This window comes from Mytilus galloprovincialis, chromosome 12 (genome assembly GCF_965363235.1).
Source record: "Mytilus galloprovincialis chromosome 12, xbMytGall1.hap1.1, whole genome shotgun sequence".
Lineage (NCBI taxonomy): Eukaryota > Metazoa > Mollusca > Bivalvia > Mytilida > Mytilidae > Mytilus > Mytilus galloprovincialis.
Window position 1 is genome coordinate 7,656,355 of NC_134849.1, and position 13,822 is coordinate 7,670,176.

The following is a 13,822-nucleotide window of genomic DNA, read 5'->3' on the forward strand; positions in this document are numbered from 1 at the left end:
ATAAAGTATACAATGACTATAAAGTTTATGTTTTCTAATTTCAGCCCCCATGATGGTGGTGGGGACAGAGCAGGAGGGGGAAGGAAAGCTCCAAAGGTAAGTCTGGAGAACAGGTAAAAGTACATTTTGACAGAATTTTCGGAAAGTGGTGGTCCAAAGAATTTTACCACCAAAATTATAGTGACAATAGTGAGGACCAACACCAACAGGAAAACAAATAGTTCCAGAACTCTGTTTTGAGTATACCTTATTAAAGTTATTTCCAGAACTCTGTTTTGAGTATACCTTATTAAAGTTATTTCCAGAACTCTGTTTTGAGTATACCTTATTAAAGTTATTTCCAGAACTCTGTTTTGAGTATACCTTATTAAAGTTATTTCCAGAACTCTGTTTGAGTATACCTTATTAAAGTTATTTCCAGAACTCTGTTTGAGTATACCTTATTAAAGTTATTTCCAGAACTCTGAGTATACCTTATTAAAGTTATTTCCAGAACTCTGTTTGAGTATACCTTATTAAAGTTATTTCCAGAACTCTGTTTTGAGTATACCTTATTAAAGTTATTTCCAGAACTCTGTTTGAGTATACCTTATTAAAGTTATTTCCAGAACTCTGTTTTGAGTATACCTTATTAAAGTTATTTCCAGAACTCTGTTTGAGTATACCTTATTAAAGTTATTTCCAGAACTCTGTTTGAGTATACCTTATTAAAGTTATTTCCAGAACTCTGTTTTGAGTATACCTTATTAAAGTTATTTCCAGAACTCTGTTTTGAGTATACCTTATTAAAGTTATTTCCAGAACTCTGTTTGAGTATACCTTATTAAAGTTATTTCCAGAACTCTGTTTTGAGTATACCTTATTAAAGTTATTTCCAGAACTCTGTTTTGAGTATACCTTATTAAAGTTATTTCCAGAACTCTGTTTTGAGTATACCTTATTAAAGTTATTTCCAGAACTCTGTTTGAGTATACCTTATTAAAGTTATTTCCAGAACTCTGTTTGAGTATACCTTATTAAAGTTATTTCCAGAACTCTGTTTTGAGTATACCTTATTAAAGTTATTTCCAGAACTCTGTTTTGAGTATACCTTATTAAAGTTATTTCCAGAACTCTGTTTGAGTATACCTTATTAAAGTTATTTCCAGAACTCTGTTTGAGTATACCTTATTAAAGTTATTTCCAGAACTCTGTTTTGAGTATACCTTATTAAAGTTATTTCCAGAACTCTGTTTTGAGTATACCTTATTAAAGTTATTTCCAGAACTCTGTTTTGAGTATACCTTATTAAAGTTATTTCCAGAACTCTGTTTGAGTATACCTTATTAAAGTTATTTCCAGAACTCTGTTTTGAGTATACCTTATTAAAGTTATTTCCAGAACTCTGTTTTGAGTATACCTTATTAAAGTTATTTCCAGAACTCTGTTTTGAGTAGACCTTATTAAAGTAATTCTGAAACGTTTGTCATACCTCATTACCTTGATTTGTTGTAGCTTTATGAGTGAATGTGGACTTCAGATTTTAAATGATTTTAGTAGTAACTTATGAGTAAGAACGGGCGGTATGATTGTCAATGAGGCAACTGCATGACTCCACCAGAGACCAAATGAGTAGAATTTTACGCTGAATATGATTTTAATAGATTTTGCTGTATACATATAAAAGTACCTGTAGTCATGTGAACTGAAAATTCTTGAACAATGCCAAACATAATCAGTTATGAGGCTCTGAATGGGGTTTTACATAATAAAGAATGTTGGGCAAAAACTACAAAAATAAAGAACTAATGGAGTGCTGAAATAAATGTATACTCCAAAAAGATTAAGGGTAAAAATAAATAAAGAATTGAGAAAATCAGTCTAAAAATTTAAAGAATAATGATACATACATGTACATGAAGGACACCGATATAGACCCTCAATTATGTAAAGAATAATGATATATACATGTACATGAAGGACACCGATATAGACCCTCAATTATGTAAAGAATAATGATATATACATGTACATGCAGGACACCGATATAGACCCTCAATTATGTAAAGAATAATGATATAAACATGTACATGCAGGACACCGATATAAGACCCTCAACTATGTTATGCTGGTATTAATACATTTTGTAAATGTAATTTTGTCCAAAATCAGCAGACATCAGTGGGTTTAATGTGTCAGTCGAGAACAAAATTAAGGAGAAATTTGAACACATTCGGGAAAGGTTATACCAGCATAAAACTTCTCACTTTCTGGGATCGAGGAATATTAAAGTGCATAGAGTTAGATACTGTCAAATTAAATCCGATAGAATGTCACAATCAAATTTCTAAGGAAACTTAAATTACAGAGGCAGAATTAAATGATTTTATTGCACTTTGTGGAGCAACAGAGAGAGAAAAAAAACATATTACGTAACTCTCAGAACAGTGCGCCATCGTCCTTGTTTGAGAATATTGATTTTCATTGTCGAAGGCTTAAAGTAAGGATGTTGCAATATAAAAACAAAAATGTTATCGCTAACACAATGTGTAAAGTTATTTAATTAAACAATTGGCGTTTTAATTAAAGAATTTGAAATAAGATGTCATTGTTTAGATATAATATAGTACACATGATAATTTTATTTACTGCCATAGCATAAAAAAATATGAAGATGTGGTATGATTGCCAATCAGACAACTGTCCACCACAGACCCAAAATGAAGAAGAATTGTTTTCTTTAGGAAATATGGGAGCATCAAATACAGGAAGTCGTTGGTTGATCTCCAGAATTTTCCATTCAAAGACCTCAGAATTGATATTTACTGTGGGTTGGTTATTGATGATGATATGACATTCACATTTATATAAAAGTCAGGAGATATGAAAGAATTGCCAATGAGACAACTATCCACTGAATTCAAAATGACAATAATGTAAACATTTTAGCATCTTCCTACATACATGTTCTTCAAACAATGAGGAACACTCATATGTAAGCTTTATTAGGCCCAAAAGATTACAGAATGTCAAACAATAGAAATCAAATAGCCTGATTTACACATAATGTCAGAATAAACATTTTCAGACAATAAAAGTAGACAAATCCCACTGGATTACAGGATCCTCACTTTTTACAGACACATAGGTGATGCATTATCTTAAATTTGTATGTTTTGTTTGGTGTGGGACATTAAACATTTATCAATCAATCAATCAAATATCAATGTTATTCTGTTTTATTGTAGACTTTTGCATTTGATCACTGTTTCTGGTCTATTGATGAAAGCAATCCAAAATTTGCAGGTAAGTTCACTGTGTGGTACCTCAAGCTGGTTACAGATACAAAACTTGGAAAAAGCTGAAGGATTGATGTCTGTACCTAGCCTTTAGAATATAGGTTTGAAGAGTTGTTAAAATGATAAGTAGTTTCTAAAGTAAGGAACCAGTAAGTGTCTTCCATTTCCAAATACTTATACTTTGAAACAGAGGTTTCCATCCAGTTAGAAATTGAAACGGGCTATTGGCAGATTTATTGCTACTATAAGCCTCTATTTTGTTCAAAAATTAAAAAAAAAAAAAAGTATGAAAAAAAAGAGAGAAGGAGAAAGATAGACAATATCTTTAACCTTTCAACCCTTCTTTCTAAAAAAAAAGTAACAACAAAAACAAACTAAATTAAACTAAAAGCAACAAAAAGAATATAACACAATAAACCTTTAAGTTAATAACTAAAAAGAAGTGAAGTAACACATTTTCTTGAACTCTGAAATGGGAAGTAATTGGCACCTGTCAAAACTGATAAATAAACAATTTTGTACATGAATGTCAAAGTCTTATTTGGTAATTAAAATACCAGAAATATTGAAAGAATTTATATGTAGTGTGACTTTGACAAACTCAAACATGTCTTAGTATAAAAATATGGACCAAAGACATAAACCACATCAATATTAGAAATTTAAGTTCACTGTACAGCCTTTAAATTCATCAATAAAATTCTGATAGCAAACACATGAATCTAGAGTTAAGTATGAAATTATAAAGTTCTAATTTGGGTGACAATTAAGAAATGGCACATTATAGACTTCTTTGCTTCCAAAATATTTTTCAGAGATAAAATTAAGTATCAGACTTGTCTAATTGTTCACTAAACATCTGTTTGTCTGTCTTCTAAAAATTGCATACAATTCCACAGCTGACTTAAGCATTTTACCAATGCTGATAAACAATAATTGTGGAATTTTAATGCAAGGTAAAAATTATTGTAAACATTGGAGAAGATACAAAATATAAATTGATCAGATGATAACACATGGCTGAAGTGCAGATTTTAAGATTTTATCATTTACTTAAGGTAAACAAGAAAAATATAATCCTGTCTTCTTAATACAATTGAAAATTAAGGAATATATATCTCCCTCATACAATTTTCTTTGAAATGGAATCAGGAGTCGGTTTTAAAAAAAAACTTACGATTAAGATTGATTGTTAAAGTCATAAACAATTCAGTACACTTTTAAGTTGTAAGTTTTTTTGTGAAACTGACTCCGGATTCCTTGTTTGGCTGTGGATATATTTTTTGTCTATTTTGGTTTTATCAGCTGTTTTGTATTTGAAAGAGTTTTGGAATTGCAAATATTTAGGCCTCAAACATCACTGAAATGACCTTTGTTGTCGAAATGTGCATCTATTTCTTTAGAGGAAATGAACATTTTCTCAAATCCAGTACTATATCAAGCATATTTCCATCTGATACAGAATCCATTTTTGGCAGTATGAACATTTGTGCTGTTTTTGAGATAAGGAGATGATAACAAATAACAATAATGGAACAAAGCAGGCTGGGTTAGTAGGGCTGCTTTTATGGTAATTCAAGTAACCTTTTATTCACCTTCTTTTAGAGCTATCAGCTCTTTGATTAAGATAAGGAGATGATGATAAATGAGTTCACTATTCAACAGAGACTACAATGATGTTAGCAAGTATAGGTCATCTTTACTCCATCAACAATGGTCAAAACTTATACCATATATTGTCTTGACATAGGACAAAATATACAACAATTCCAATAAGAAAACCTACTTATTGATTCTTATGTAAAAATACTTATAACAACACTGCCTCAACAGTTTCATATTAAGCAAACCACTTCCAATAATGTTTATTTTTTCTTGACTTAATTGCTATTTACTCTTCAGATAATTGTCAATAGATTAATTGTGATGTAAAATCTTTATAGATTGACCTCCAAAACCTACAGTTCAAGATTCAGCAAAAAAAAAAAAACACATTTTATTGTCAACATACTGTCTTCTTCAATATGGGCTTCATATGTAATCTAATTATAAGTCACGTTTCTACAGTTCTTTTGACAATGGTGGCCTAAAATTTACACGACTAATTATAGCAAGCAATTCAATTTAATAAACTCCAAATTGATGCCTAGAAAGTCAGTGTTATTGACATGAAGAAAAGCTGCCGTCTAATATTAGCTCACCTTATCATTTTACTAGGCAATCATCAAGAAAGCTACATTGTGGATTTTCTTAATTGATTTTTTTCTATGGAAAATATGAATTTACTACTATTTCAATATTTTATATAATGTTTTAACTCTCAAGTGGTATTGATTGAATTATGCCTTAATGTTTTTTTCTTTTTAATTCAATTGTAAGATGCTTACGACTCCCATTTTAAATCATGTTGTTGATATTTATAAAAGCTCCCATATTATATCTTGTTGATATTTATAAAAAAAACTCCCATACTAAATCTTGTTGGTATTGTGGTAAATTATAGATTTTACTGGCATCCTTTTAGTAGAAGCTTTCAATTGATGAATCACTTTATTCTAAGGTTATTTTCTTAATTAAAAGATATGTAAATTTTTGTTTTTATAGATTTCAGTTTTTATATAGGATCAATGGCATCTTGTTCAACAAATATAAACGAAGTCTGTAATTCTACTTTAAAAGTTAAAAAATGTTTAGCCGTAAAGTGTTCTTTCATTCTTCAAATGGAATTATGAGTGTATGCCCCATTTGCTGATTGAAAACACAAAAACACCTATTTTCATTTAGCCCTAGATCTTCCCCTGTTGGACATGATGTTTTTTTGATAGTTTAAAAATTCTTCTCGACCTATACTTCATGTAACCTGCATTAGGTGGCACCACAATATCATCATAAGCAACTCACCTTTCGAAAACAAGTGTGCAAACAAATCTGTGTAAAGGACACTTGTCACATGGCTCCATATTAGGTATTGACAATATTATTACTTTCACAACTTCTATGAAAAATTTATATAAGGATTTATTTATTAATATAAAAAAGAATATGTTGTATGATTACCAATTACACAATTCTCCACAAGAGACCAAATGACAGAAGAAATTAACAGCTTAGTTATAATAGGCCACCATATGGCCTTCAACAATGAGCAAAACCCATACCACATAGTCAGCTCTAAAAGGTCCCAAATTCACAAATGTAAAATAATTCAAATGAAAAAACTTACGGCCTTATTAATAAACAAAACTATAACCTTATTAATAAACAAAAATATGAATGAAAAAAAATATAATACATCAACTAAGGACAACCACTAAACTACAGGCTCCTGACTAGGGACAGGCTCATTAGTGGCAGATCTAGGGGTAGGGTTCTGGGGATTGGAACCCCCCTTTTGTTTGATGATTTATGCATTTGAATGGGGACATATGGTTGGACCCCCCCTTTTTATTGAAAATGGCTTGATCCACCACTGATAAAACATACAGAATGTGTGAATTTATGAACTCCATCTGTATAGACAAAATCATTTTATAAATCAGGAAATTTGCAGAGAATCATCACTATAACAACACACTCTTTAGAAAAAATGTTCTGCAAACTTTATCAGAAATACTGACAGAGCTCGAAAAGTATTATGTCCCCTTATTTGAAATATTTTCAAAAATATGCACAAATATTAAATTGAATTATTTCCCCTTACTTTTTACAATTTACTTTTTCTGTAATTGTATAAAGAAATAATTGAAATATGTAATTTTTTTTTAAAATAACTGTACAGTTGTCAAGACACAACTCTCACAAATAAATACAAGTGAAAAAGATATTGGTTAGAATTATTAATTGTAAACCATATAAAAGTTAAAAACCATATAATGTTATCAAGAAAAATAGCGAATATAATAAATTTTTGTTGCTCACACTATACTGTCGAGAAATTCAGACAAATTAAGACAAATTTCAGAATAAAAATAAATTTTAACTCCACCTAAGTGTGGATAACACATATATACCAAATCTTGTGTAGATTATTAGTCTGAAACATCAAATGTGTGCCATTCTAAAAAGACAGTCACTACTTAAAGCTTGAAAATATCGGTGAGGTTAATAATAGAAGTTTAGGTTAATGACACAATTTTCTCAATTCCCAAATGCAAACTACTATTTTAGGTAAAGCTCACAAAATAAAAAAAATATTTCACCAGGACAAAGAAGATATTTACTATAACAGAAATAGGTTTACCATCTCCTGAGAACTGGATATTGGTTAATGCTATTAACTTGAGTTATTTGAATAATTTAATAATAAACAAGTCCTTCTTTAATTGAGAATGTAATATGCTCATGTCCATCATGTCTGTCAAATAATTCTGTCAACATCAGGGGACTTAACTCTGTATGTTTATTTAATTTGCTGAAAGATGCAATAGTAATCTTCAGAATATAATGGTATTAACAAATAATTGATATTTGGCAAATCTAAAACCAGACACATTTTTGCAATATCAAGGCATGAAAAAATAATTTTCCTTGCTGATAAATATTCTGATGAGAAAAAAAAATCGGCAGATAGAGTACAGACTATAATTTCAATATAATTTATCAAGAACTAATGAATTGTGGATAATGGGTTTTACAAAATGATTAGATATAATATCTCTGACAATAATTGATATTGTTATTGATGTTTGACAAGTTTTATTACCAATATATTTTGATTGAAGCTTTTACATTACATTGTCCCATTAATGTATATTATATAAAACAGTGGAATCGAACTGACCTTTCATGGAAACTACACCATAATACCCATTCAGTTTTGATAAAAAGACAGATTTTGTATGTAACAGTGAAACAGAAACCCATCAACAAGAAAAAACACAATAGTAAGAGGTCATGAAAATGATATTATTTCTAGCATTAATGACAATTGTGGTCAGAAGTTCAGTGTGTTCTATCAGTTCCAGTGTTCATAGTTAAAGCATATGATTGAAATATGACGATTCATTTTTCATAAGATAAAGAATCTGTATTTATTCAGTGTAATGACATGTCTTACAAAATTGACCGTCAAAATACATCTATTATCCTTATGTGTGTGAGGTCCATCCTTTGTTGTTTGTGTGTCTGTATTTTCTTGGATGTATCAAATTTCATATACCCAGGAAGGTAGAAAATTGAAGATAACCATCTTAAATGATCTAATAACTCTTGAAACCATAGGAAATCATGCATGCCTAGAATGTGAGGGATTATGGGTTTGAGACTTGGCTCGGTCAAACCACTGACCAGAAAATTAGTATCTGCTGCTTTCCTCGTAAGCACACCGCTTTTAGGAGTAAGACTAAATACCCTGCTGATCAGAATAATGTGCCTGGGATTCAGGTGACATGTTTTTCTGCAGACTGTTACCTGGAGAACTATCCTGTTAAATGTGGTGCATGTCACTCTAGATCTATCTAGGGTTAATATCTCATCAATTTGCTACTGGATGATAAAAAGCTATTCAACATCATGTTTCTAGGAATAACAACATCACATTCATAACACAATTAATAAGAAAATAATTTCAGATAGCATCACATTGAACAATAATGAAGCAATATACCATCACATTACCATGATGCAAAGAAACCCCTGGGGAAAACACGACTTTTTATTATCAATCCTACACGACTTGTTTCTATACAATTTCTATCATGCGATGTGTGCCCTTTACAGACTTAGAGAAAACAAAAACTTTGTATGGAGAATTAATGTGTCTATGTTTTGTAACTTTATCTAGAATAAAAGGTTATTGTAAGTTTATAGACAAACTTTCTGATTAATAAGACAATCTTTGAAATATAAAACCAAATAAAAGTTATGTACATATATAAAAACAATCAGATCTTGTTCATATTGATGTTTATAGATATCTTTGTATTATGAACTAAACTGAGAATAAAAAATACTCATCAAATATATCAGGTTTATAATTTTGTATGACAGATGTTGTTTCATCTAAAAATTAAAAAAGTTAAAAGGCCAAATCAAGTATGAAGTTGAAGATGTTTGAGTATCTAAATTTCTAAAAGATTTTGCCAAAGACAGTTAAGGTCATCTATTCCTACAAAAGAGTTTTAAAAGATATTATTCATCCTTGGACAGGCTTTCAAATGGAGATAAGTCCTCGGTCCTCAATGTGGGTCTCATTGGGGTCTAAGCGTGACTGTCAATTTTTTGTAAGCGTGACACGTGAAAGTCAAATTATTGTGTCGTGAAAATGGGAAATGAGGTCTAGCGGGACCCGGGAAATGACAAAAAAATGAGAATTGCTTACGTCCATAGTGTAAGCGGGAAACTGGAATCTGACAAAACAGTAAGCGGGATCCGGGATCGGAACCCCCCAATGAGACCTCCCTCAATTGATAATACATTATGGGGGTTAAAATTAGAAATCAATCATTGCTGCCATAAACAGAACCTTCCAAAACACCCATTATTAAGTTTCATAATTGGCAACTCCAACAGAAAATGTAAATTTTGATAACTGTATCATTCATATTATATTTGTACAATGTAATTGCAAAGTCAGTTAGAATTTCAAGCGATTGAGGTTTTTTATTTTGGAATTCATACACAGTTTTTTCTGCCTTTGTTACGGTTCTTTCTAGGCACTCTGACATGATATATCCAAGAGTATAATAACATAGCAGAAAAATGAAAGAAAATCAGCATATTTGATTTTTTATGAATTTCTATTTTTTTTTTTTTTTCAGGACAAGACCATGTATTTAATGCCCTTGGAAAAGATGTGTTGGAAAGAGCATTTGAAGGCTACAATGCTTGTATATTTGCCTATGGTCAGACAGGTAAAGATTGTGTTATTATAGGAAAGTTGAAGAGGATAACCCTATAACATACATAAAAAATACAAATTAGCTATAAAATACTGTGGATTCATTTATTTTCATTGGTACCAATTTTCGTGGTTTGAAGAAAAAAAAGTGTTTTCGTGGATACTTAAATTTGTGGCTTTGCATAAATTTCATTGAAAGTCAATTGGGAAAACATTTCATTTAAATTCAAGGTTTGTATTTACCCACGAAATCCACGGAAAATTGGTATTGAAGGACTTCTCTTGAACTGAATTTTAATGTGCGTATTGTTATGCGTTTACTTTTCTGCATTGGCTAGAGGTATAGGGGGAGGATTGAGATCTCATAAACATGTTTAACCCTGCCGCATTTTTGCGCCTGTCCCAAGTCAGGAGCCTCTGGCCTTTGTTAGTCTTGTATTATTTTAACTTTTAGTTTCTTGTGTACAATTTGGAGTTTAGTATGGCGTTCATTATCACTGAACTAGTATATATTTGTTTTGGGGCCAGCTGAAGGATGCCTCCGGATGCGGGAATTTCTTGTTGCATTGAAGACCTATTGGTGGCCTTCGGCTGTTGTCTGCTCTATGGTCGGGTTGTTGTCTCTTTGGCACATTCCCCATTTCCATTCTCAATTTTAAGGAATTGTAATGAATCCACAGTACTAGTTGACACTTTCTTCATAAAAGCAAAAACAAAATTCTGTTTCTAGTTTTCTGTTTCCAAGGATAATTATGTCTACAAATATTGCAAGCTTGCATTTAATTAGATTGAAATTGAATTGTTCAGAACTAAGATTTAAATTGAATTTCTGAAAAGAGTTGTAAATAAAATAATTGAGTTAGTAAAAGGAAGTTATATTGTGAATAGGATTATTGCAGTTTTAGTTTTGCTTTTTCTATGATGCAAGTTGTTCGAGGAATGTAAATTCATCAAATAAATATTCAAGACGATGTTAGATGCATAAATATGAAAAAGTAGACAAAACTTTATATATAAAGATTATTATAAGTTTAGAATGTTCTGGATAGTACATAGATAGGTAGAATAACTATAAAATAAGAAGATCTGGTATAATTGCCAAATAGACAACTCTCGAACACAGACCAAGGGACATAGAAGTTAACAACTATAATTGGTCACCACATAGCCTTTAATAATGAGCAAAACCCATACTGCAAAGACTTTGCACCACATAGCTTTTAGTAATGAGCAAAACCCATACAGCAAAGACTTTACACCACATAGCTTTTAGTAATGAGCAAAACCCATACTGCAAAGACTTTACACCACATAGCTTTTAGTAATGAGCAAAACCCATACTGCAAAGACTTTGCACCACATAGCTTTTAGTAATGAGCAAAACCCATACTGGAAAGACTTTACACCACATAGCTTTTAGTAATGAGCAAAACCCATACTGCAAAGACTTTGCACCACATAGCTTTTAATAATGAGCAAAACCCATACTGCAAAGACTTTACACGACATAGCTTTTAATAATGAGCAAAACCCATACTGCAAAGACTTTGCACCACATAGCTTTTAGTAATGAGCAAAACCCATACTGGAAAGACTTTACACCACATAGCTTTTAGTAATGAGCAAAACCCATACTGCAAAGACTTTGCACCACATAGCTTTTAGTAATGAGCAAAACCCATACTGGAAAGACTTTACACCACATAGCTTTTAGTAATGAGCAAAACCCATACTGCAAAGACTTTACACGACATAGCTTTTAATAATGAGCAAAACCCATACTGCAAAGACTTTGCAATGCCATGTTTTCTATTTTAGGTTCATGGAAATCCTAAACTATGATGGGCACATTCAAAGATACTGGGCATGGTATCATTCCACCACTTTGTAACACCATGTTTTCTATTTTTAGGTTCAGGGAAATCCTAAACTATGATGGGCACATTCCAGGATACTGGGCATGGTATCATTCCACCACTTTGTAATGCCATGTTTTCTCTTTTTAGGTTCAGGGAAATCCTACACTATGATGGGCACATTCCAGGATACTGGGCATGGTATCATTCCACGACTTTGTAATGCCATGTTTTCTAAGATTGACAGTCACTGTGATGATGAGAGTTTAGCCGTCAAGGTCGAAGTGTCATATATGGAAATCTATAACGAGAAAGTTCATGACCTGTTAGATCCAAAAGGGTAGGTTTTATAGTAGGTCTGCGGGATAGGAACAATGTTGATCATGTTACTTTGTAGTGATTTCCTATGATAAATATATTGTTTCTTGAAAGTTTTAATTTCTTGAAAGTAATCTTAGTTAAAATAATGAATCTAAAGTACTCATTCCTTTGCATAGGTTTGGTAAGGCCCACCCACCTAGGGCATTATGTTATTTGGTCTGTGGTCTGTGAAGCTGTTTGTTGGTTCGTTGTTAGTCAATCTGTCCTGCTACAGGTTTAAGTTTTTGGTCAAGGTGGTTTTTGATTAATTTTGAAATCCAATCATTATGAAACTTAGTACACATGTTCACTATGCTATGTTCTTCTAATTTTAATTCCAAATAAGAAATATGACCCCAATTTCATGGTCCACTGAACATACAAAATGATAGTGTGAGTGGGGAATCCTTATACTCAAGACATATGCTTGTTTGATTTTATTGTAAAACAGTCTCAAGTTACAAATTAAAAAAATTATAATGCAATTATTTTTTCCACTAGTACAAAATTTACCATTAATGAATATCAGTTCTTCCATGTATCTCCCTATAACTACTTGGACCATGTAGGAGTAAGGCAAGTCCAAATATATTGATGAATCAAATATTGAAAAAAAGAAAGAACATGTTTTATTTGCCCAGACTGTCTAATATCAAACAAGATTAATTCCATGTCAGCTTTATTTGACAATTTAATTTCCATGTTTCTAGATTTTGTTTAGACTTCAGAGAGTTGAACCTTTGCTAAATGAAAGTTTAGTTACAATTAGATGGCCAGTAATTAATCAAGCGTCAGTAGAATTTTTTTTATTTCGGCGTTTTCATCCAATATTGACTTTAAAACACAAGAAGTCAGATGAATTGAAAATGTGTCTATATGTTTAATTAGTTAATCCATCAAATGGTTTAATTATTACTTCTTAAGGTTGAAGCAAAGGTCAATTTTAAAACACATATAAAGGGAAATAACTCTATTTGGATTGTTGAAAAAAGAAATGAGTTAATTGATAACAGTCTTTAATTTCATATTGTTATGCAAAAGATATAATTGAGGGCTCAAAGCAAATAGTTTTTTGGACATGATACTTTTAAAAAGCATATGTTATCCTTGTATAGTTACAGCAAAATGCCTTGAGTGTGTAGGTAACTAATTCATTTGCTAGCTAAACCCTGAAGTCATTATTAAGTTAAGTATACTATCCCCCCGTAAATAGTAGACTAGTGGACAGATAACAAATCTGTCTGTAGGACTAGACTACTCATAATGAAGTTTGGTATACCTAACCTAATAATGATTTCAGGTTCAGCGAAAACAAACAAGCTAACCAAAGCTATTACCTTTACCTACACACTCAAGGCATTTTACTGTAAAGATATATATATATATATATATATATATATATATATATATAAAATGACTGAATAAATAGTCAACGATCAATCTTACAGGGCGATGGATCATGTAATATGATTCTGTACACTACAAAATAT

At 31.2% G+C, this 13,822-nt stretch overlaps 1 protein-coding gene across 7 annotated transcripts in view; it reads left to right on the forward strand.

Moving 5' to 3' along the window:
• Positions 1-13,822, forward strand: part of LOC143053927 (kinesin-like protein KIF13A) — a 175,486-nt gene that overhangs the window by 62,686 nt on the left and 98,978 nt on the right. For all 7 annotated transcript variants that reach the window (XM_076226727.1, XM_076226730.1, XM_076226731.1 and 4 more), the window contains exons 3-6: positions 45-96; positions 3,228-3,285; positions 10,037-10,129; positions 12,123-12,312. In XM_076226727.1, coding sequence (XP_076082842.1) covers positions 45-96; positions 3,228-3,285; positions 10,037-10,129; positions 12,123-12,312 — 393 coding nt within the window. The remainder of the gene's footprint in view (positions 1-44; positions 97-3,227; positions 3,286-10,036; positions 10,130-12,122; positions 12,313-13,822) is intronic.